The 26,061-nt window shown below is 41.1% G+C and overlaps 2 protein-coding genes across 2 annotated transcripts in view; both read right to left on the bottom strand.

The window, feature by feature from the left end:
- tmed6 (transmembrane p24 trafficking protein 6) lies at positions 1-22,135 on the bottom strand. The gene is made up of 4 exons (XM_059993112.1): positions 9,582-22,135; positions 2,534-2,660; positions 2,001-2,155; positions 1-292 (listed from the first exon to the last, which is right to left on the bottom strand). Exons 1-4 carry the CDS (start codon positions 9,792-9,794, stop codon positions 59-61), a joined length of 729 nt encoding a protein of 242 aa, XP_059849095.1. The 5' UTR covers positions 9,795-22,135; the 3' UTR covers positions 1-58.
- A 133-nt stretch (positions 22,136-22,268) lies between these two features.
- The window catches only part of terfa (telomeric repeat binding factor a), a 42,892-nt gene continuing 39,099 nt past the window's right edge, over positions 22,269-26,061 (bottom strand). Inside the window, exon 10 of the mRNA XM_059993110.1 lies at positions 22,269-22,917. Coding sequence (XP_059849093.1) covers positions 22,759-22,917 — 159 coding nt within the window. The 3' untranslated portion in view covers positions 22,269-22,758. The remainder of the gene's footprint in view (positions 22,918-26,061) is intronic.

Genomic DNA, 26,061 nt, shown 5'->3' with positions numbered 1-26,061 from the left:
AAGGTATTTAATAATCCAGTCAATTTAGCACCATTACATTTCTTAAATAAGATTGTGCTTAGCATCTGGGCTTTTCACCTGCAGTGATGCCCCTCACGGCAAACAGCTGCTTCAGAAAGTAAAGCTGCGAAACACCGGATAAAACAATGACTACACTCTGGGTAAATGACCACCAGTACACATAATTGTTGAGTGCAAGCGCGGCAAAGTAATCAGCTCCTTTATGCATCCTGGCAAAGTTATAGTATCTCCACATATGAAAAACATAGATCTGTATCTGGATAGTTGCTTCCTGTGGGGAAAATGTTGGGGCGAGAAGGAAAGATTTTAAATTTTGCACAAGATGTATTTTAAAACAATAATTAATGAATAGATGCCAATATAAAATTAATATAATGCATAAAATATCACAAGAGTTGAACATAGATATATGTGACATAAACACTTTTGCAATACATAAAAACTTATATTTTGTTTAAACAGTCTGTTTCTTGCTTTTATTGTTTGCATAATTGTGGAATTTTTTTCCTCCCTGCGCATTGGAAGTTGTTTTTTTTTTAATTGGGTTATTTCAGTTTCTTGTTCTGTGGCTGCCTGGAAGCAGACAAATCTCAAGGTTGTATAATTTATACATACTTTGATAATAAATGGACTTTGAAACTTTGTTTCTGAGATCATGTTGACACCAGTGTCCCAACAGTGAGAAAAGAGGGAAAGGGCCATTGCAAGATTTGCTTGAGAATGTGGTAATAAATTCTCAAACTACTAAAATCTGTGTAGCTAAGCTACTACACCAGTATTGGGAAGCATTCAATAGTTGCTGCAGCTCATGTTACAGAGGGTACACTGTACCTATGGTGCACTAATTACAGAGGAAGTGAAGGTCGAAGGTGCAGGATGGGATGTCAAATGGAGTTCGGCTTTCTTGAGATCTGGAGTCAAATGTTCCTGTTTGCACCATTCGTGGGAAGAGGGAGCAGGCCCTTAATGAGTAAGTGCCACTTGATAATTGCTATTGATTGAGCATACATTAATTGGCTACTAACAGGTGAGATTGCATTTGTTATTCTTTTTTTTTGTTGTCAGGACTATTGCCATTGATCTGAATCTCTCTGGCTGTTAGATTTGATGAAACTCCCTAGAGCACTACAATGTACTCTGAGAAACAGATCTTATCAGTCTGCTGTTTTATATTGAGGCAATCTGATGCTTTATAATTCCACAAGATTGAGTAGATCATGGGGATGTTATAAACAGAACTCCTTGATTCAGTTTTTTTGAGATTGCATTTTTATTCCACGTGATAGTAAACCTGATTCTGGGTCTGATTCTGCATGGTTGTTCAACTCCAGATTTCTAGATTTTGTGCATATAAACAGGATTTACAGTCTATTTTAAAAGTATGATGATGAGACTGCTGAATTATAGAACAGCTCAGCTTTCATTTGAGACAATGAATCAAATTTCTGGTGATGGTTCTAGTAGATTTTGAATGAATTCATACCACTAATCAATTAGAATTCTTGCTACGTGCTTACATCCTTCATTCCTTCAACCAACAATACCAAAATATGTTCAGCAATTTAATTACTATATATGGTAAGGAATCTTGTTCTATGCCACATCTGTCTACATTTTTCAAAGTAATATAACAAAAATGATACTGTTAATACCTCCATGAAAATGTCTCAAACTAGTTTAGCTCATATACTTAAACAATGAGCTTGCCAAATTTCTTTGCCTTAAAATTGCTGTTGTTTCCTTTCATAATAAATATGCTTTGCCATTGTTCACCAATTTAAGGCTTTTCTATTAAAATTGCCCTAGTTAGCACAATTTTACTGCACAGTTACACAACTCAACAAGAAATATACATCCTCAACTAATCACGGCAATAAAGAATCAAACTAAACTAGAATCACAGTAACAACATTCAGCTTTAAAGAAGAGGAGTAAGTTTGTATACTCATCAATAACTTAATCTAATCAATGTTTCTAACCTGAATTGCTGACACAGTGTCATTCAGATGAACATTTACTTTATTTACTGTTTCCTTTTCTTCATCAAAACCATCATAGTAAGTTCCAAAACTGATAAAGATCTGCTTCGATCCAAAGTGTGAAAAGAAGTTATTCAAGCAAAGTTGATAAAAACCTAAAACAAAACAAATTATGATAGTTAATTAAATAAAATTGTAAGGTTACATTTGGATTTATACAATATCTTTAAAATACTTCAGACAATGACAGATTTGCAGGTGTTAACCTAATTCTTAGGCAAAGCTTTTTATGGTGTCAGAATAACCTACAATACAGTGAAAATAAAAGGAGTATGGGAAACAGGAATCAGTTTGAAGAGCCCATGGGATATGAGTGCCCAGTTAATCACATAGGAGTGCAGTACTAATGCCCTGCAAGTTGAAAGACAGCATGGGAGTCAGGGCACTGGTAAATTGATTGGACTGCAGGAGCCAGAGCAAAATCATCATCTGCTCACTGATAACATTATGTAAAATAAAATTGCAGACCATACCTGTTTGTTCTGTTTTGAAGTTGATTTGTCCATTTGTTTCACTGGATGTGTCTATCAAATACCCATTGGGTGCATTAACTGTGGCAGTGATAGTTCTGTCATTCTGTAATCCGACTACCCACTGAACCTGGAAATAAGATTTTAAAAGCATTCTTTCCAATTTAGAATATGCTTTATTATATATTGAATTATACTGCTTATAAATAATCCTTCAAAATATATGTCTGTTGTTACTAAATCTCTGAGGATCTAACCTGGTCCCAACATATCAATGCAGTTATAAAGAAGGCAAGACAGGTGGCTATATTTCCTTAGGAGATTTGGTATGTCAACAAATACACTCAAAAACTATAGATGTACCATGGAGAGCATTCTGACAGGCTGCATCACTGTCTGGTATGGGGGCACTACTGCGCAGCACTGAAAGAAGCTGCAGAGGGTTGTAAATTTAATCAGCTCTATCTTGGGTACTAGCCTACAAAGAACCCTGGACATCTTCAAGGAGTGCTGTCTCAGAAAGGCAGCATCCAACTTTAAGGACCTCCAGCACCCAGGGCATGCGCTTTTCTCACTGTTACCATCAGGTAGGAGGTACAGAAGCCTGAAGGCACACACTCAGCGATTCAGGAACAGCTTTTTCCCCTCTGCCATCTGATTCCTAAATGGGCATTGAACACTTCTTTTAAATATATAATAGTTATGTTTTTGCACTATTTTTAGTCTATTCAATATGCATATACTGTAATTGATTTACTTATTTATTTATTATTATTTTATTTTAAGTTTTTTTTCTATAATATGTATTGCATTAACTGCTGCTGCTAAGTTAGCAAATTTCACATCACCTGCTGGTGATAATAAACCTGATTCTGATTATGAATGGGTCTGAGTTTATTTATTTATCGAGACGCAGTGCGGAATGGGACCTTCGGGCCCTTTGAGGCTCGCCACCCAGCAGTCCCCAGATTTAACCCTTACCTAATCACAGAACAATTTACAATGACCGATTGACCTACTGACCGGTGCACCTTTGGATTGTGGGAGGAAACTGGAGCATCTGGAGAAAATCCATGCTTCTGTACGTATAGACCAGGGGTCAGCAACCTTTACCACTGAAAGAGCCACTTGGACCCGTTTCCCACAGAAAAGAAAACACTGGGAGCCGCAAAACCCGTTTGACATTTAAAATGAAATAACACTGCATACAACGTTTTGTTTTGCCTTTATGCTATGTATAAACAAACTATAATGTGTTGCATTTATGAAATTGATGAACTCCTGCAGAGAAAACGAAATTACATTTCTGCATGCAACAAAAACATTTTGAACTCTGAAAAAAAGACGTTGGGTTGAAGGTTACTTTTAAGTAAAATACTCAACGTCTATTTGAGTCCTTCTTGTATTTATGAAAAACGCCAAACTTAAATTTGCCGCCAGCAGCAAACCAAAAATAACGTCAGCCAGCTGTCAACCTGAAAAATGAAAGGACTATTTCACTGAACAATGAAAACATATGAATAAACGTAAAATAATAGGCAATTAAAATATTTATCATACTTGTTCAGGTTGACTCACACCTGACAATGCAGTCGTATTCAGTAGGGATGGATCGATGCTTAGGGGAGTGACCGGGAAGGATAATGTGTTTTTTTCCTCTCTGAACTCACAGAAGCGTTTCCCAAACGATGTTTGCATTGCGATGATTGCAGAATGTAAATACTCCGAATTTATCATGTCGTGACCTTGTTTGAACTCTCTCAAATTGGGGAAGTGAGACAATGTGCCTTTCTGTAAATCTCTGGCAAGCAACGTCAACTTGCGCTCGAATGCCAAAACATCCTCCAACATGTGCAGGGCTGTACGTCCTTACCCCTGAAGAGCTGTGTTCAGCGTGTTCAGGTGCGCTGTCATGTCTACCATGAAGTGTAGCTTTTTCAGCCACTCTGGCTGTTCCAGCTCAGGAAAGGTGGGCCCTTTGCTGCCCAGGAAAGTTTTCACTTCTTCCAGACACGCGACAAAGCGTTTCAGCACCTTCCCTCTGGACAGCCAGCGATAAAAACACGTTGTAGCGGTGTGCTACACGCAGTCAGTAAACTGCAGTCAAAGATAGCTTTATTCGAACGAAACAGCCTTGCTTTTAAGCCTCCCTCAACCCGCCCCCCATGGGCGCGGATGCTGCAAAAGACACGTACTCACAAACCCCCGTAGGCTATCTCCTTTAGCCTGAACGCTGGCTAATTGTGAGCCGGTTCGGATGTGTCTGGAAATTTGTCACCACAACGTCTTATTTAGATTGTACAAGATCACCATAATCTTCAAATTTAGAATTACATTTCAAAAACTAACAAACTAACATAAAATACATTTTAATTAAGTACTGACCATGTAGCGGTGTGCTACACGCAGCGCTAAAATTACGACACGGAGTTGGTAACTGCAGTCGAAGGAAAAAACATTATTCGAAATCTTCAGCCTCACTTTTAAGCCTCCCTCAACCTGCCCCCCATGGCGCAGAGGCTCCAAAGCTCTGTGCTCGCAAACCCCCGTAGGCTATCTAATTGTGAGTCGGTTCGGATGTGCCAGGAAAAGGGTCGCCACAACCAATTATTTCCCAAAGCAACAGGGAGCCGCAGCACAGACGTAAAAGAGCCACATGTGGCTCCGGAGCCGCGGGTTGCCGACCCCCGGTATAGACTCATTACAGGTGACGTCGGAATTAAACTCTGAACTCTGACGCTCCAAGCTGTATTGGCCTCGCGCTAACCAGTACATTCCCCTGGCATCCATTGGTGTTATTCCACATTCCTCTGACTTACAGGGATTACATTGTTCACCTACTCAGAATATAAAAAGATACAGCCTCATCGCATCACACACGTGGAAAAGAGTCAACATTTCAGGCCGAGACTTCCTCAGGACTGGGAAAAACTTTGGGCAAGAAGGTGGGGGAGGGGAGGAAGAAGTATAAGCTGGTAGGTGATGGGGAAACTGGCAGAGGTGGAGAGGTGAAGTAAAGAGCTGGGAAGCTGATAGGTGAGGAGATAAAGGGGCTGGAGAAGGGGAAATCTGATAGGAGAGGGGAGAAGGCAATGGAAGAATGGGAAGGTGGGGAGCACCAGAGGGTGGTGTTGGACTAGAAAGGAGATAAGGTGAGAGAGGGAAACAGGGGCGGGAATGGGAAGGGGTAGGAGGTGCAATTATATCGATGTTCATGCCATCAGGTTGGAGGCTACCCAGACGGAACCTGTTGCTCCTCCAACCTGAATGTGGCCTCATTGCGGCAATGGGTGGCCACCAGGAGATACCATTTTTTCTAGTGGATGGAGCGTATGAGCTCAGTGAGGCAATCTCCTATTCTACATTAGGTCTCACGAGATACAGGAGCCACACTGGGGGCATCAGATACAGTAGGCCTCACAGGTGAAGTGTTGCCTCACCTGGAAGAACTATCAGGAGCCCTGAATGGTAGTGAGGGAGGAGGGGTAGGGGCAGTTATGGCACTTGTTCCATTTGAAAGGATAAGTACCAGCAGGTACATCAGTGAGGAGGGATAAATGGACAAGGGAGTCGCGTAGGGAGTGATCCCTGCAGAAAGCAGTAAGTATTGGGGTGGGGGGGGGGGGGGGAGAATGTGCTTGGTGGTGGGATCCAATTGGAGATGGGAGAAATTATGCAGAGTTATTTGCCAGATGTGGAGGCTGGTGGGGTGGTAAGTGAGGACAAGGATCCCTAACCCTGGTAGGGTGGTGGGAGGATGGAAAAAGGGCAGACATGAGCAAAATGGAATAGAAGCAGGTGAGGGTAGTGTTAAGGGTAGTGTAGTAGTGATGAGGGAAGCCTCTTTCTTTGAAGGAGGAGGACACCTTCTTCATTCTGGATTGAAAAGCCTCATCCTGAGAGCAGATGTGGCAGAGACAGAGGAACTGAGAGAGGGGCATTGAATTTTAAGAGTGACAGGGCAGGAAGATATATATTGTAGTCCAGTTAACTGGGAATCAGTGGGTTTATAAAATAAAGGAACTTTCCTTCTTCCACCATCAATGCTGCCCTCACCTGCATCTATTCCAATTTGCGCATATCTGCCCTCACCCGCATCTATTCCAATTTGCGCATATCTGCCCTCACCCGCATCTATTCCAATTTGCGCATATCTGCCCTCACCACATCCTCCTGCCACCCAACTAGGGATAGGGTTCCATTTGTCCTCACCTACTACCCCATCAGCCTCCACATCCAGCACATAATTCTTCGTAACTTCCGCCATCTCCAACAGGGTCCCGCCACCAAGCACGTCTTTCCCTGCCCCCCACTTTCCGCTTTCCACAGGGATCGCTCCCTACATGACTCCCTGGTCCACTCATCCTTCCCCATTGATCTCCCTCCTGGTACTTACGTTGCATGTGGAACTGGTGCTACACCTGTCCCTACAACTCCTGCCTCATTGCCATTCAGAGCCCCAAACAGTCCTTCCAAGTGAGACGACACTTAATCTTGTGAGTGTGTTGGGGTCATCGACTGTATCCAGTGCTCCCAGTGTGGCCTCATGCATATCAGAGAGAGCTGACGTAGATTGGGAGACAGTTTCACTGAGCACCGCCACTCTGTCCACCAGAAAAAGCAGGATCACCTGGTAGCCACCTATTTCAATTCTACTTCCCATTCTAACATATTAGTCCATGGCCTCCTCTGCTGCCATGACGAGGCCACGTTCAAGTTGGAGGAGCAAAACTTTATGTTCTGTCTGGGTAGCCTCCAACCTGATGGCATGAACATCAATTTCTCAAACTTATTGGAATTGCATCCCCTCCCTCATTTCAACATTTCATTCCCCTCTCTCATCTTATCTCCTTGCCTGCCCATCACCTCCCTCTGGTGCTCCTCCCCCTTCCCTTTCTTCTACAGCCTTCTGTCCTCTCCAATTACTCTCTCCATTCTTCAGCCCTTTATCTCTTTCACCAATCAGCTTCTCAGCTCTTTACTTCACCATCCCCCTCACCTGGCCTCAACTATCACCTATCTTCTCATCTTTTTTACCCCAGTCCTGATGAAGGGTCTCTGCACGAAATATCAACTGTTTATTTTTTTCCACAGATGCTGCTTGACCTGCTGAGTTCCTCTGGCATTTTGTGTGTGTTGCTTTGGATTTCCAGCATCTGCAGATTTTCTTATCTTTGTACCTGTAAGTAGATTTGTTTGTGGAGAAAAAGCAACGTGTAAAATAAACCAAATTATTAGAGAGTGCACCTTGCCTGACTGGCTGAGAATTTTCGCCATTTGTGTTTCAAATTTTCAGCATCATTTTGTTTTTCTACTAAAATCCCATTAAATAATATGGAATAATGAAGAACATGAATTCAAATCCTAACAGGCCGATTTGAGAATTGGAATTAGTTTTTTTTTAAATATTATGTTAGAAGTCAAAATCAGTAAAAGAGACCACAACAATTTAGGATTTTGTAAAATCCCAATCAGGCCACTGGGAAGACAATATGTCATCAATACTAAATCTAGCCAATGTGTCATTCCAATTCAGCATCAACATGACTGATCCTTAGGTGACCTTTAATCTTGACCAAGGAGATTCCATTTTATCAAATGCTACACAGAGTAACAGCAAAAGAAGCTGCAGAGGACTGTAAATTTAGTCGGCTCCATCTTGGGCGCTAGCCTATAAAGTTCCCAGGATATCTGCAAAGAGCGGTGTCTCAGAAAGGCAGTATCCAACATTAAGGACCTCCAGCACCCAGGGCATGCCCTTTTCTCGCTGTTACCATCAGGTAGGAGGTACAGAAGCCTGAAGGCACACACTCAGCGATTCAGGAACAGCTTCCCCTCTGTCATCCGATTCCAAAATGGACATTGAACCCGTGAACACTACCTCCCTTTTTAATATATATTATTTGTTTTTTGTATGATTTTTAATCTATTCAATGTATGTATACTGTAATTGGTTTACTAATTTAATATTTTATTATTAGTTTCTTCATTTTGTATATTATGTATTCTATTGAACTGCTGCTGTTAAACTAACAAATTTCACAACACATGCTGGTGATAATAAACCTGATTCTGATTCTGAATACAACTTTGGGCACAATGAAGGTAGAAACATACCAGGGAATCCAGCAAAGCCTTTCTTATTGATATTTTGAAGTAGTGACGATGTTTGAAAAGGTGTTCCACACAGCCAAATCTATTCTTATATATTGAACTGTGGCCTTTTGATACACATGGACTAAAGAACCAATAAAATTCAGGATTATAAAGGGTAAATTCAGGTAAGATAAAAACATTAAGGTGATTGATTACAGGTTACTGTAACAATTAAAGCTATTTAAGATTTAAGAATGATGTATATTCAGATCAGTGTAAAATTTTTAACCATATCAACATAATCTGGTGACTTCAGCTTCCTTTCAGTACAACTACTACAATGGCATCTACCAGTCAAAATTAAAATCCGTTAATCCATATGCTGTCCATAAAACAAAGGATAAATCCAACGAGTGTCCCATTAATCCCCTCTCATTCATTGCCAAAATGAGCAAGTGTTGGTAATACCTCCAAGCAGTAAGGTAATCCAAACATGGACAAAAGACCTGAATTACAGATGCAAATTAAAAGCAATAGTTCTTAATGACAATGCTCCCTGTTACCAGCTATAGCATTGATAGAACAGAGAGTTCCCCTTTTTCCACTAGCTTCAACTTAATAAACAAGAGAATCTGCAGGTGCCAGAAATCCAAGCAACACACACAACATGCTGGAGGAACCGCTGAGTCTTCCAGCATTTTGTGTGTGTAACCTCATCTTTATAACCACTTGTATATAATAATGTTGCTCCTGTGTCACAGCTAATAATTATTTTTACATGATATGATCAAAGTTAGAACCAAACAATCCACTAATCCTCAGTCTCAAAATATGTAACATACTGAAGCATTCAATTACAGCATTTTAATCATTTGTAAGTATTCTTTATTTTTTCCTCAAATATTGTTTTAAATAGAAACACTGACATAGCAAGAAATGAATTTCAAATTCTCACCTCATAATTAAAATAAAAGTAACCTTTCTGTTCCGCATACTGCCAGAGACATTCCTGTCCACCGCCTTCAACAATGACAGAGAAGTCGTGCTGATTAGCACCATGAAATACAACAGATTCACTTGAACCACTCGTTGATTCAGATTTTTGACATCTTCCACTTAAAAGCAAAATAACACATAGGTACACAAGTACAAAGCTTTGTGTGGACATTTTGCAGTTAGAATAAAGAGAATTCCAAGATGCTGAAAACTTATTACTCAGTAAATGATTAACTCTGTTATCTAATCTTTGTTACTATTAATTCTACTTAATGACCTTCACATCTGTCCAGTATACATTTTTAAACAAATAATTTTCAAAACAATTGTAAACATATAACCTATGAAGCAGACATTATTTTCTCAAAATATTTTTTGTTTGAAATACTTTGCTTATACAAAGCAATATATATATATTTTGATTTATCAACTTTGTGTATGTTACTTAATGGTGCCATTGAACATAACAAATGCAAAACTTTTTGAACTTCAAGGTCTTTTAGAGTGTGTATTACAAGCTTACGTTTTACCCGCACACTACACTTAGTTCAAGCATACCATTCATCTATATTGCCCAATATGTACAATTTCATATATTCCAAAACAAGTTCCAAAATTTAAAATAACAACTTTCAGGCTTGTTTTGCTATATAATTTGAGCTCAGTCATACTTTCAAGAAAAAAAAATCTGGAAATTGAAGTCTTACGTTCTATTGATCCATGTTAATGATCATTGGTTTACTATTGTCACATGTACCCAGATAGAGTGAAAAACTTTGTTGTGTGTAATCTGGACAAATCATTCCATGCAATAGTTCATTAAGGTACTACAAAAGGAAAATGCCAAATAGAATGGTGTTAGCATTACAAAGAAAGTGCAGTGCAGGTAGACAAAGTGAAAGAGCCATAGCAAAATAGACTGGGAAATCAAGAGTTCATTTTTAATGCAAAAAGGTCCATTCACAGCAGGGTAGAAGCTGTCCTTGAGTCTGGTGGTATATTCTCTCATGCTTTTGTATCTTCTGTCCTGTGGAATGATTGAAGAGAATGACAGGGGTGTGAGGACTTTGGCTGCTTAACCAAGGCAAAAAAAGGTACAAACTGAATCAATGGAGGGGACCCTGGTGTTTGTGACAGACTGGGCTGTGTCCACAGTTCTCTGAAATTTTTCATGGTCTTTGACAGTGCATATGTCATACCAAGGTGTGATGAGTCTTGATGAAGGGTTTCGGCCTTAAAGGTCACTGTTCCAAAGATGCTGCCTGGCTTGCTGAGTTCCTCCAGCATTTTGTGTGTGTGTGTTGCTTTAAATTTCCAACATCTGCAGATTTTCTCATGTTTGTGATATATCAAAATAAGTTGCTTTCTTTGGTGCATCTGTGAAAATTGGCGAGGGTTATTGGAGACATGCCAAGTTTCATTAACCCTCTGAGGAAGTAGAGAAGTGAATGTGCTTTCTTGGCTATTGAAAAGCACGTGGTCAAAGCAACAAACAAACATGTCCTTAAGTTCTCAGATCAATTTGACATGATAAGTATCCTTTAGTGCTCTGATCTATCAGTGTGCCAGAGGTCCTTGAGTAGCACGGAGCAGGTGTGATGGCCATTGCTATTACAAAGGAAAAAGTGTTGAGCAAACTGAAAGGTCTTAAGGTGGATAATTCACCTGGACCAAATGGACTACATCCCAGTGTCCTGAGAGTTTGCTGAAGAGATAATGGATGCATTGGTCATGATCTTTCAAGAATCACTTGATTCTGGCATGGTCCCGGAGAACTGGAAGATTGCAAATGTCAACCCACTCTTTAAGAAGGGAGGAAGACAAAAGAAAGGAAACTATAGGGCAGTTAGCCTAACCTCAGTGGTTGGGAAAGAATTGGAGTCTATTATTAATGATGAGGTTTCGAGGTACTTGGAGACTAATGATAAATCAAAATCATCATGGTTTCTGCAAAGGAAAATCTTCCCTGACAAATCTGTTAAGAGTTCTTCGAGGAAGCATCAAGAGGGTGGAAAAAGGAGAGGTAGTGGATGTCACTTACTTGGATTTTCAGAAGGCATTTGATAAGGTGCTACACATAAAGTTGCTTAACTAGATAAAATCCCATAGTATTACAGGAAAAATACTGACACGAATAGAGGAATGGCTGATAGGTAAGAGGCAGTGCATGGGAATAAAGGAGCCTTTTCTGGTTGGTTGGTTGCTGGTGATTAGTGGTGTTCCTCAGGGGTTAGTATTGGGACTGCTACTTTTCACAATGTTTATCAGTGATACAGATAATGAAATTGATGGCTTTTATTCTAAGTTTGTAGATGATTCAAAGATAGGGGTAGGGAGTGCTGAGGAAACAATGCAATTGCAGCAGGACTTAGACAAATCGGAAGAAGGGGGAAAAAGGTAGCAGATGGAATACATGTTGGGAAATGTATGATAATACATTTTGGTAAAAGGAACAATAGAGTGGACTATGACCTAAATGGGGAGAAGGTTCAAACTTCAGAGGTGCAGAGGGACTTAAGAGTCCTTGTGCAAGGCTCCCAAAAGATTAATTTACAGGTTGAGTCCATGGTAAAGAAGGTGAATACAATGTTGGCATTTATTTCAAGAGGAATAGAATATAAAAGCAAGGAGATAATGCTAAGCCTTTATAAGACATTAGTCATGCCACACTTGGAGTATTGTCAATAGTTTTAGGCCCCATATCTCAGAAAGGATGTGTTATCATTGGAAAGAGTCCAGAGGAGGTTCACAAGATTGATTCTGGGAATGAAGGGGTTAACATATGAGGAACGTTTGACAGCTTCAGGCCTGTATTCACTGGAATTTAGAAAAATACGGGGGCATGTCATTGAAACCTATGAAGTACTAGATGGGGTGGATGTGGAGAGGATGTTTCCTATGGTGGGGGCATCCAGAACTAGAGGGCACAGCCTCAAAATTGAGGGGCGACCCACTAGAATAGGAAGAGGAATTTTTTTAACTAGAGAGTAAGTCTGTGGAATGCTCTGTCACAGACTGAGGTGGAGGCCAAGACAGTGCGAATATTTAAGGCATAAATTGTTTCCTGATCTGTCAGGGCATCAAAAAATATGGCAAGAAGCCAGGTGTATGGGCTTGAGTGGGATTCAGGATGAGCCATGATGAAATGGCTAATGAGCTGAATGACCTAATTCACAGACTCGATGAGCTGAATGGCCTAATTCTGCTCCTATGTCCTATGGTCTTACGGTCTAAGGGGAAATTAGAAAAGGGTGAATACAAAGGAAATTGTATTTGCAAATATGAGTGAATAAAATGTTAAAAGCATTTCACAAATAATTATTTGATTATTTGTGCTAGATTCTGGGAGAGGGCAGATGACAAGTAATGTTGGTTTTGCTGTGGGAACCATTTATGCACTCTGAACTGAAGATACCTTATTTTGAAATAAATTTTGTCATTTTTCATGTATGTAGGAGCTGAGTAAAAAGACTAAAGTAGTGACATTTATTAGCAACATATTTCAAATAAAACAAATTGAATTCCTTATTTTACCTTTGATAACGTTATTGCTTAAAAAACTCAATGTTGACAGTAATAAATTCGTAACAATAGAAAAGGAATAGAAGAGGAAACCAAATAATCATAAATCAAACTTTTTTCTGCGTGAATAAAAATACCAAGTGTTGTGCTACAGAAATTCAGATTGGGGGTTAATTTCTTCTAAATATGCAACTCTTGCTTTGGCTAGCGGCTTCATATAGGGGGTGATACCCCTAGCCCGGCCAAACTTAAGAAATTTTGTTTGGATGGATGCTGTGCGGTGTGTCCCTGTTAAGTGAGTACCACGAAATAACAAACAGTACGCAATATGCGATTAAATGATTGAGCTTTATAATTCTTAATTTGACTATATGGTTAAGTAAAGAAAACAAAAAAGAAAAAGGGCCCATTCTCATAAAACAGCGTTGGAGCTCACTGATAAGGCTGTTTGTCCAGCATCGACCTCCTCTGATTGTCGCTGACCTTCGGACCCTCGCTCCACGTCCACTCCATATGGCGGTCTACCAACTCTCTCCATTCGTGTCTTCTCTCCTCAACTCTCCCCTGCAAAAGACTGCAAATTCCCGGCTCCCAGACACACAAGAACGAGCAACATCCCACTCATTGGCTAACAAGCTCTGTTATCTCTAGTCATAACCCAAACATTGATGCTACACAGAATCCATTACCTCAGCAGTGGAACATTACAGAGAAGCCATTACATTAACAGTGAAACCTTACAGCGTTTTATATTTATATAAATGACTTACATGAAGGCTCCTAAAATGAGATATGCTGATAAAGATAATGAAACTATGATGTGAAGCGAATTTAGGATACAAAGAACGAATAAATGAAGCATAATTTCAAAAATTGTAAATTTGTCCATTTATGAATGAAAAATAAAAATATTGAAATGGTGAGATTGTATAATTCAGCTGCAGAACGATTAGGCTATCCTAATGTCTGATTCACAAAGGACAGCAAGTAACTTGGAAAGCTAGCAAAAAAATGTTATGCTTCAGTTCAGTGTTAAATGCTTTAGTTATGTAGCACAAAAAGAGACCATATTTGGGGTATGTGTTTTAAATGTTAATGTATTGTGAATCATTCATTGGAATAGCCTGATGCTTCTACGTTGGAAACAGTTCAGAGATTTATGAAACTGACACCCAGTTAGGGTAGATAGTGTTGCGAGTATTGTTTGGACAGGCTAAGCATATATCTGCTGGAGCTCGGAAGAGTAAAAGAGAATAAGGATGTATGTATATCCTGGTGGCTGTTCACAGGGTGCACACGAAGAGGATGTTTCCCCTTGTGGAACAAAATTGAAGTTTTTAGATGAGGTTATGAGACTTTGAATCTCCCTATCTCAAAAGACAGTGGAACCAGTCATGGGTTTTTTTTAAAATGGAATAAATACCCGCGAAGCAATAGGGTAAGTGGTTGTGAATGGGGAGGGAAGGATGGGGTTAGTGGATAGACTTAAAGTTACAGTGAAATTGGCTTGTGTACATTCTAACTGTAATTCCTGACTGTAAGCCAACTGTACTTCTTGAGAGGGCTCCAGCTATTCAACGTCTATAGGACTATGCTGCAGATGTTCTACGTCTCAGTGGTGGCCAGCATTCTACACTACGCTGTAGTCTGCTGGGGCAGCAGGGTGAGAGCAGCTGATGCCAAGAAGATGAATAAGCTCGTCAGGAAGGCAGGTTCTGTTCTGAGGTTGGAACTGAATTCCCTGGTGGTTGTGTCTGAGAGGAGGATGCTGCAGAAGTTATGGAGCATTATGGACAATCCCTCTCAACCCCTCCATAACATACTGGACAAGCAGAGAAGCACCTTTAAAATACCGATTCCACAGAGGTGCACCACTAAATGCCACTGGAGATTCCACAGAGCATAATAAACAATGTTTCAGTAGAGTCCCTTCATCCTGGCCCAAAACATTGACTCTTTATTCCTCTCCATAGATGCTGCCTGACTTGCTGAGTTCCGCCAGCACTGTGTGTTACCCACATCAAGTCTGTAGTTTTCTATGCCTTGGTGAGTCCTGATGAAGGGTCTCAACCCAAATTGTCAACTGTTCATTCCACTCCATAGATTTTGCCCGACTTGCTGAGTTCCTTCAAAATTGTGTGTGTGTTGCTCAAGATTTCGAGCATCTACAGATTCTCTTGTGTTTATGATCAGAATCAGGTTTAATCACCAGCATATGCTGTGAATTTGTCATCATTGCAGCAGCAGTACAATGCAACACATATTAGCAAAAGAAATGTGAATTATATACATATACATACACACACACTAAGGAAATACAGAGGTATGTCCATAGCTGATCCCTTGGAAACTGCCAAACAATGGTTAACTGCTCTGGCTACCACACCACTGAGGTACACTAAGTGTACACTAAGAGGCCAAGTGAATAAATGCACTCTTCTCCAAAGAACCAGGAAAAGTATTTGCAGTTCCAGAGCAACAACATGCCAGTACCTAAATCAAACAAAACAGCAACTGAGGAGTACTGGAAGAGCATATGGGAGAAAGAAAAACCACATAACATCAGTGCCCAATGGCTGAAAGACCTACAAGCAAGCCTCTGCAACCAGTCACCATCACAGCAGTAGATGTCCAGCAACAGGAGGCTAGAATGAAGAACTGGACATTACTAAGGCCTGACATGATCCATGTCTATTGGCTGAAGAAACTAACAGCATTACGTACATGGCTGGCAACTCAAATGAATCAGCTGCTTGAAGCAGGCTCCCACCCTAATTGGCTAACTCATAATGAAGGATCCTCTCAAAGGACCAACACCATCAAACTGTAGGCCTGTAACCTGCTTGTCAACAACATGGAAGCTCCTATCAGGCATCATAGCCACCATGTGTAAACTCCTGAGTCCTGCTCAGAGGGGGTTTGGTGATGGAATCAGAGGCTCCAACTACCAACTGCTGGTAGACAAAGCAGACATGTGAGACTCTAAGATCAGGCAAACCAGCACAGCCTGGATCGACTATCAGAGAGCAGGCAACTTAATGCCCCACACATGGATCCTGGAATGCCTGTCTCTGTACAAGGTCAACAAGACACTAAGGACCTTCATTAAGAATTCAATAAGCCATTGGAGGACAATGCTAGAAGTTAACTCAAAGACAATAGCACAAGTGACCATCAGATGTGGAATATACCAAGGTGATGCCCTATCCCCTCTGCTGTTCTGCATAGGCTTAAACTCCCTCAGCCAGATCATCTCAAAGAGTGGATATGGATACAGGATCTGGAGTGGAGTGACCATCAGCCACCTCCTGTACATAGATGACATAAAACTGTTTGCCAGAAATTAAAGAGACATTGATTCACCAAATCAACAGACAAGGCTGTATAGCAGAGTCATTTGGACCGGAGAAGTGCAGTCAAGTGGTAGTGAAATGAGGCAAACTCATTTTGCCTGAAGGAATCAAGTTACCTGAAGACCACATACCAGATGTTCAGGGTAGTTACAAATACCTGGGGATCCTACAGCTGAATGGAAGCCATGATGAGGACACAAAGAAGGCTGCAAGATCCAGGTACCTCCAAAGAATGAGACAGGTCCCAAAAAGTCAGATGAATGGGAAGAACAAGATCAGAGCCATCAACACATTTGCCTACCAGTCATCAGATATCCAGCCAAAGTAGTGTGCTGGCCAAGAAACAAACTGGAAGCAGCTGACATCAAGACCTGGAAAATGCTAACATTATGGAGGATTCCCTCCAAAGTTCAATGCCAATTGACTGTACACCCGCCAGAATAAAGGACGGGGACTTGAAAGTGTCAAAGCCACAGTCCTGGAAGAAATTTGTAACATCCATGTCAGGAAGATGGCCCCTGAGGATGATCTGCTAGGAGAATACCTCAGACAGTAGGCAGGGGATATGGAAATGGAAGTGGGTGAAGCAGAGCTGGGGGACTAAAGGCCATGGCAGGACAAGCCACTGTACAGGATGTACCATTGCCAGATGTCAGAGGTGGCTGACGTAAGGAAGTCCTACCAATGGCTGGAAATGTCAGGGCTAAGAGACAGCACAGAACAGACACGAAGCACAAGAGCAATAAAAGCAGGGGTCTATCACACCAGACAAGACCCAAGATGCAGACTGTGCAAGGAATCTGGTGAAACCATTTAGCAGGGCACAAGATGCAGGCAGGGACAGCCTACACTGAACAGCATAACCAAGTAGCAGGAATTGTATACAGTAACATTTTTGCAGAGTATGGATTGAACACTCAAAAGTTCAAATGAGAGACACCCGAGAAGGTGGTGGAGAATGGCAGAGCTAAGAACCTGTGGGACTTTCAAATACAGACTGATAAGCAGGTACTAACCAGTCAACCACAAAGGACAAGGAACAGAAGAATAGTAATAGATGCGGCAATCCCGAATGACAGTAACATCAGGAAGAAAGAACACAAGAAGCTGGAGAAATACCGGGGCTTGAAAGAGCAGATAGAAAGGATGTGGAAGTTAAAGCCAGAGTAATCCCGGTGGTAATAGAAGCACTTGGCACAGCGACACCTGGATCGGGAGGGTAGCTCCAACAAATCCTGGGAACAACATCTGAGATCTCAGTCCAGAAGAGCACACTACTAGGAAATGCAAGGATACTGCACCAAACCATCAAGCTCTCAGGCCTCTGGTAGAGGACCTGAGATTGAGGGGAAAATACACATACATACCACCTGTTGGGGTGAGAATTTTTAAAAATATATTAAATAGTTTAATTAAATAAGTAGTGCAATGATAAAATATTTAAAAAGTAGTGAGGTAGTGATATTACAAGGTTTACTTTTTTGGGACATTTGGATTCATTTTAATTACATTGACTAAAATGGCTTGGCTGGGAAGCTTTGTACGTTTCTTTATAATAACATTTAAAATTACAGAGAAATACAATATTTATTAAGATGCGTTATCATTCACATCTAGCTACAAAAATTGGCAGTTAGACTGCAGTCTAAAACACAGATGGAGAAAGAAAAATTCCAAGCAGGAAAACTGAATTTAATTCATGTATATTCATGACTTATCTACCATAACATGAAAAATACATAGCTTATAACCACTGCAGCAATGTGATTGTAAAGTGTAAAATATGCAAGTTTGCACAATAGATTTTTGCATAAAAAGATGGTTAAAATTATATATATTGTGAATTAATCTGAAGTAGTATATTAATTTACACTTTAACCAATGAAGCAGCCCATGCACACGTACAGCAATACACAGACAACAGCAGCCATCTGCAAAGCATCTAACCAGCTTCCCTTGGTATTCAATGGAATTACCATTGTTGACACCACCACCACACACACACTATAGGGAGTCAACATTGGTCAGAAACTCAATAGGATGTTATATCAATAGTGGTCACAAGAATATGCTGGAGGACAGATATACTGCTGCATGTAACCCAAAGCCTTGCAATACCTGCAAGGCCCAAGTCAACAGTGGAATCTCAAATTAGTTACTTCAGCTTCAAATTCAATTCAAGCAGCTCTACACAACAAGTACAAAGTAGTCTGTTTGAAAAATACGCCAAGCACACATCAGTAGCTACAGGAGATTTCATTGAGGAATAGAGATGAGATTCTGTGGATACAATGGAAACACCCAGATGCTATGTTGCCTCCCATGTGCCAGGGTCAGGGATGTCTCAGATTGGGTCTGCGGCATTCTAAAGGGGCAGGGTGAGCAGCCATAAGTCTTAGCACATATTGGCAGCAATGACTTACTGTAGGTAGGAAGGGTGAAGAGGTCCTGAATAAAGATTTTAGGGATCGAGGTAGAAAGCTGAAAAGCAGGACCTTCAGGGTAGTAATCTCCGGATTGCTGCCTGTGCCACTCACCAGTGAAGGTAAGAGTAGGATGATGAGGCAGAAGAATGCATGGAACAAGGACAGGGGTTCACATTTCTGATCACTGGCATCTTTTCTGGGGAAGGTACGACCTGTACAAAAAGGACAGGTTACACTTGAACCCAAAGGGGATGCATATCCTTGCGGGAAGGTTTGCTAGAGCTTTTTGGGAAGGATTTAAACTAACTTGGCAGAGGGATGGAAACCGGAATGATAGGGAGTTGATCTACAAACAGGGTCCGTGTGTAGTGAGACTGCTAGCAAGGAGAGGCTGATGACAGGACAAAAATTGCAGTCCAGGTTTGAGTTGCAATGTAAAAGGGGGAACAAAATCAAAAAGGGCGACAAATACAGGACTTGGGGTGTTATATTTGAAAGCATGCAGTATACGGGATAAAGTAGATGACATGTAGCACATTTACAGATTTGCATGTATGATGTTGTGGGCATCACTGAATTCCTCAGAATTGATTGGAGAGTTTAAGGTGAAGGAACGCTAGGGGACCAGTGATCACATGACAAAATTCACCCTGCAAACTGAGGAGAAGCCAAGTCAGATGTGTCAGTATTACATTGGAGTAAAGGGAATTACAGAGGCATGCGCGAGGAGCTGGCCAAAATTGATTGCAAGTGAATACTAGCAGGGGATATGGTAGAACAGCAATGGCTTGAGTTTCTGGGAGCAATTCAAAAGGTGTAAGATAAATAAATCCCAAAGAAGAGGTATTCTAAAGGCAGGATGATGCAGCTGTGGCTGACAACAGATGTCAAGGGCAACGTAAAAGCCAAAAGGAAGGTATATGGTATAGCAAAATATAGTGGGAAGTTAAGAGGATTGGGAAGCTTTTAAAAACGAACAAGACAACCGAAAACAAAAGTCATAAAGAAGGAAAAGATGGAATAAAAAGGTAAGCCAGCTAATATTAAAGAGGATATCAAAAGTTTCCTCAGCTATATTACGTGTAAAAGAGGCAAAGAGTAGATATTGGACTGCTGGAAAATGATCCTGGAGAGGTAGTAATAGGGATCAAGGAAATGGCAGCCGAACTGAACAAGTATTTTGCATCAGTCTTCATTGCAGGAGACACTAGCAGTACGCCGGAAGTTCAAGGGTCGAGGGCACGAGTGAGTTAGTAGCATTGCCATTGCAAGGGAGATGCTTGGGAAACTGAAAGGTCTGAAGGTAGATGTCACCTGGACCAGATGGCCTATACCCCAGGGTTCTGAAAGAGGTGGCTTCAGAGGTTGTGGAGGCATTAGCAATGATCTTTCAAGAAAAGGAGCGAGGCAGAAGAAAGGAAACTATAGGCCAGTCAGTGTGACCTCCTTGTTAAGGACATTGTTTCAGATTACTTAGAGGCAAATGATAAAAATGGGCCAAAGTCAGCATGGTTTCCTTAAGGGAAGATCTTGCCTGACAAATCTATTGGAATTCATTGAAGAAATAACAAGCAGGATAGACATAAGAGAAACTGTGGAAGTTGTGTATTTGGATTTCAGAAACCCTTTGACAAGTTGCCACACTTGAGGCTGCTTAACAAAAGCCCATGGTATTACAGAAAACTTACAAGCATGGATAGAACATTGGTTGATTGGTATGAAGCAACAAAATGGAAATAAAGGGTGCCTTTTATGGTTGGCAGCCAGTAAATAGTGGGGTTCCAAAGGGGTTCGAGTTGGGACCTCTTCTCTTTATGCTATATGTCAATGATTTGGATGACAGAATTGATGGCTTTGTGGCCAAGTTGCAGATAAGTGGAGATACATGTAGTGTTGAGGAAGCAGAGACGCTACAGAAGGGGTAGCAGATGGAATAGTGTCGGGAAGAGTATCAAATGTCAGTCATGCACTTTGGTAGAAGAAATAAAAGGGTTGACTATTTTCAAAATGGAGAGAAAATTCAAAAATCTGAGGTGTAAAGGGTCTTGGGAATCCTCATACTAGTTTTCCCTAAAGGTTAATTTGCAGATTGAGTTGGCGATGAGGAAGGCAAATGCAACATTAGCAATCATTTCAAGAGGACTAGAATATAAAAGCAAGGATGTAATATTGAGGCTCTCCAAGGCATTTGTGAGGCCTCACGGAGTATTGAGCAGTATTGGGACCCTTATCGAAGAAATAATGTGTTGACATTGCAGAGGGTTCAAAAGAGGTTCATGAAAATGACTCTAGGATTCAAATGCTCATCATGTGAGGAGTAATCAATAGCCCTGTGCCTGTACTCATGGAATTCTTAAGAATGAGGGGAGGAAATCGCATTGAAACTAACCAAATGCTGACAGGCTCGACAGAACGGATGGAACAGATGTTTCCTTTATTGAGGGAGTCTAACACCAGAGGACACAGCCTCAGAATAGACGGCATTTCAGCTGGAATTTCTTTAGCCAGAAAGTGGTGTATCCTTGGAATTTGTTGCAACCAGCAGCTGTGGAGGCCAAGTCATTGGGCATATTTAAGGCAGAGGTTAACAGATTCTTGATTTGTCAGGGCAGGAAGGGATATGAGGAGAAGGCAAGAGATTGGGACTGAGAGGGAAATGAAATGAGCATAATGAAATGACAGAGCAGACTAAATGGGCCAAATGGCCTAATTTTTCTTGTACATCTTATGGTCTTATTATACATTCATTCCCTCCAAGCCCTGCACAAACATGGCTACTGTGTGAACTGTTTACCAAATGTGCTGTAGTCATTGAGCTAGGCTACTCCAACAGAACTTCTACAAGCAAGGACAACAGCAACGGACTTCACCATAAACAAGAGAAAATCTGCAGATGCTGGAAATCCCAGCAACACACACAAAATGCTGGAGGAACTCGGCAGGCCAGGCAGCATCCAGGAAAAGAGTGTGGTCAACATTTCAGACCAAAATGTTGATTGTATTCTTTTCCTAGATGCTGCCCTGCCTGTTAAAGTTACTCCAGCATTTCATGTGCGTTGCAACAGACTCCACCTGCAGGTTTCCCTCAAGTAGCATTGCATTCAGATTTGTAAACTCTGGAGCTCTTTATCATGCTGCTTTGTAGAAGTTCCTCCACCATATGAACTGCAACTGTTCAAGGAACGGGCTCATTACCAATTTTCAAGGGCAATTCAGGACAGGCTATTAATGTTGCCCTTACATTGATACACAGAGGCCAAATAAACCAGCAGCGCCATTTCCTATTATTGCAGCTGGTGATAAAATACAGAATCTCTCCAAAAACAGAAGAGAAACAGTACCAACTTATGGTGGAGGGTTTTATTAAGATTTCCGGAAGAACAAAAGTCTTTTTTTTAATGCAGAACTGCAGAAGATCACAACTCTAAAAATTATAACAAAATTGATTTATTATCTGATGATGAATCTTGAAACATCAAGAGTACTCAGCACATTTACATTAAGTATGACAAGTCAGATCTGGTTCACAAAATTAAAACATCCTGGTATATTTCACTGAAAGGAACCTAAAACTTCTATTTTTCTTAATTGGTACTGTTGTAAGATCTTGCAGAGGTTTACGGATGAAAATATTTGCATTAATGTTCAGACTAAGCACACAATATCTTCAACAAACCATGCTCACATGAAATAAGGAGGCAACCAAACAGAGATTCTACTTCTTTTCGTTCTTATAATAAATACAAAAGTTTACTTTTCCCATATAATAAAAAACAATGCTTTTTACAGTTTATGTATGGTAAATAGAAAAACTCCTTAAAAAGCAAATTTTTTTTCAAGTCATTCCAAGCCTTTGCATTGTTCTCCACCGATCTTTAACCATGACGCTAGTGCGGTCACAAAATGGATAATGCTTCAGGATCTTCAGCCAGTTTCCTGCTCCAAACTTTTGTACACCCTGTTTAATCCATTCACTTTCTTCAACTGTCCATTTCTGGAAAATAATTTAAAAATAAACCAAAAACATTCAGGTGGCTGGATATAAAATTCCTAAGTACTGACTTAAGATTGGGATACTAATGATGAGTGACTTTTATGAAAACTCGAGCCAATCATATGTGTACAGAGAATAGAGCATTGGGCTAAGTACGCATCCCAAGTGCATCTGTGCTGACTAACAACGAGAAGGAGATGTTATTATTGATCCTCACTGATAGCGGTTTCCTGTTGAGGAAGTCAAGGATTCAATTTAGAGGGAGGTTTAGAGACACAGATTTTGAAGCATTTTGATTAGCATTCAGGAGATGATAGTGTGGAATTAAAACTGTACATTCACATCAGTGCATATGTTTAGACATCATTTATTATAGATTTCTAGTGTTACGTATTCAGGCAACAATATATGAGTTCGGCAAGGGTTTCTTATAACAAACAACACGTTTATTAAACACAGAAAACAAACCCCCCAAAAGTAAACAAACACTACCGTAACCGGAAACAGCTGCTTAGCAGCAGCCCAAACAGTTCTTAAAGTGATATTGCAAAAACAGTTCTTAAAAGTGGCATTGCCAAAAACAGTTCTTTAAAGTGGTATTGCCAAAAGTTCGATATGCTCACGGTCCATTTTAAAAAGGAGAGACTTTATAGGACGATTTAGGTTCTCTTTCACGTCGCTTGGCTCCGATCCCCGACGTCGAACTTCCCACGAAGAATTTACGAAACAGAACGGCTGAAAGGCACTGACCTTTCCTTCCTCACTATCCTCAATCCTTTCTGGTAAACCCAGGGATTAGCACGAAGATAGTCAACGAAATCCTTCCAAATAAGGATCAAACAAAGGTCGCCCCCGTTTCACCGCAGAAAGCAATTCTCCTCGATCTTTAACTTCCGAACTTCCAATCTTCACTCTCCACTAATTTTCTTCGAACTAGCAGAATCGTAAAGAACCTGCTGGCAATGACCTTTTAAACTTTAGGCATTAAATAAAAACTTCATCCTTCAACTAAACTGCGTCATCACTTAAAACACGCAGTGGCATGAAGTCAACCTGGCAAATCCAGCCACGAACTGCCCCTCCTCACAGGGTGGGGTCTACCTTTTATAACCTGTAAAAAAAACCCGTCACATGATCTCTACTGGCGGGAAAATGACGTCATTCCACCATCACAAGACCATCACCTCAAGTCCAGTATAGCTTCAACCCCAGTCACATGACAAGGGCACCACTGTCATGTGTCACGAGTACGTAACACTAGAATTACAAATTTCAACTCAAAATAGTGTAATGTTATTTATTTACGAAAACCAATTTAATTTTGTGCCCATGTTAATACTAAATAAGGGTGGTAATAAGTATTTATCTTTCAAACTGAGCAGCATTCTACAATATGAATCAAGCTGCTGGGTTGCTAATAAACAGTAAGAGAATGATCATTTAAATGTTCATTTACCCCACAACCATCTGAATCACTACAGTGTATTAATATGTTCATACTGCTGATTTTCATAATTCTAGCATCCAAACAGTGCAAAGGCCTATGTTAACAGCAAAACCTGGATAATAGATGGGTTGAGGTGGTAACTAATGCCCATTGCTTACCAACGCATTAAGCATTTAATTGCAACAGTCTAAGCATAATCTATCACTGATAATACAAGCAGTTTTAAATTTGGGTGGGGGGGTGGGGGGGGGAGGGTTGAGATAAGCAGCGTTACCTCATCTGTGATTATCCCTAACACTGGCATCCTGCAAAGCTGCTTCAGGCCCGTACTTTACTCACTATACACCAATGACTGCTCAAATTCCATCTACAAGTTTGTGGATAACGCTACCACTGTGGGACAGGTATCAGGCAACAACAAGTTGGAGTACAGGAAGGAGATGGAGAGCTCAGACATGGTGTCAAGCAACACACAAAATGCTGCAGGGACTCAACAGGCCAGGCAGTATCTATGTAAAAAAAAAGAGTACAGTTGACGTTTCAGACCGAGATCCTTCGGCAGGACTGGAGGAAAAAAAGATGAGTAGATTTAAAAGGTGGGGGGAGGGAAGAGAAACACATGGTGATAGGTGAAACCTGGAGGGAGAGAGGTGAAGTAAAGAGCTGGCAAATTTGATTAGTGAAAGAGATACAGGTCTGGAGAAAGGTGAATCCTGTATCTTTTAGGAGAGGACAGAATGCCAAGGAGTAAAGAAAGGGGTGGGGAGGGGGGAGGAGTACCAGGAGGCGATGGCCAAGCTGGGAGCAAAGGTAAGAGAGGGAAAGGGGGATGGGGAACGGTGAGGGTCATCACCAGAAGTTTGAGAAATCGACGTTCATGCCATCAGGTTGGAGGCTACCCAGACTGAATACAACAAAGCGATCCTCCAAACTGAGTGTGGCCTCGTCATAACATGGATTGACATATCAGAACAGGAGTGTGAAGTGGAATTAAAATGGGTGGCCCCAGGGAGATCCCACTTCTTCTGGCAGATGGACCATAGGTGCTCAATAAGACAGTCTCCCAATATACAGGAGGGCACACCAGGCGTACCAGACACAGTATATGACCCCAACAAACTCACAAGTGTCACCGCACCTGGAAGGACCGCTTGGGGCCCTGAATGGTACAGGTGTAGGGGCAAGCGTAGCATTTTGTTTGCTTGCAAGGATAGTGCCAGGAGAGAGGTCAGTGGTTAAGGGTGAATGGTAAAGGGAGTTGCATAGGGAGTGATCCCTGCGGAAAGCAGGTAGTATGGTGGTGGGGAGAGGAGGAGAGGTGCTTGGTGGTGGGATCCTGTTGGAGATGGCAGAAGTTACAGAGAATTATGTGCTGGACACAGAGGCTGGTGGTGTGGTAGGTGAGGACAAGAGGAATCCTATCCCTGGTAGGGTGGTAGGAGGATGGGGTAAGGGCAGATGTGTGTGAAATTTCTTTGAAAAAGGATACCTTCTTTGTTCTAGAGAGAAAAGATTCATCCTGAGAGAAGATATGGCAGAGATAGAAGCATTGAGAGAAGGGGTTGGCGTTTTTACAAGTGTGTGTGGCATCCATTAATCTCATGAGACCATGGATCTGTGCCCTCTCCAGGGCACAGGCCTGGGCAAGGTTGTATGGAAGTTGTCCCATGCAGCAAGTCTCCCCTCTCCACACCACT

The sequence above is a fragment of the Hypanus sabinus genome, chromosome 17 (genome assembly GCF_030144855.1).
Source record: "Hypanus sabinus isolate sHypSab1 chromosome 17, sHypSab1.hap1, whole genome shotgun sequence".
In the NCBI taxonomy this organism is placed as follows: domain Eukaryota; kingdom Metazoa; phylum Chordata; class Chondrichthyes; order Myliobatiformes; family Dasyatidae; genus Hypanus; species Hypanus sabinus.
This window is presented reverse-complemented; position numbering and strand designations above follow the sequence as displayed.

Excerpts from the sequence above, each read along its gene's own strand:
- tmed6 (XM_059993112.1), bottom strand. The coding sequence starts at position 9,794 with ATGTCCACACAAAGCTTTGTACTTGTGTACCTATGTGTTATTTTGCTT. Across the intron at positions 2,156-2,533 it reads CTTCAAAACAGAACAAACAG|GTTTTTATCAACTTTGCTTG; the intron begins GTATGGTCTGCA and ends GTTTTGTTTTAG. Across the intron at positions 293-2,000 it reads ACACTGTGTCAGCAATTCAG|GAAGCAACTATCCAGATACA; the intron begins GTTAGAAACATT and ends TTTTCCCCACAG.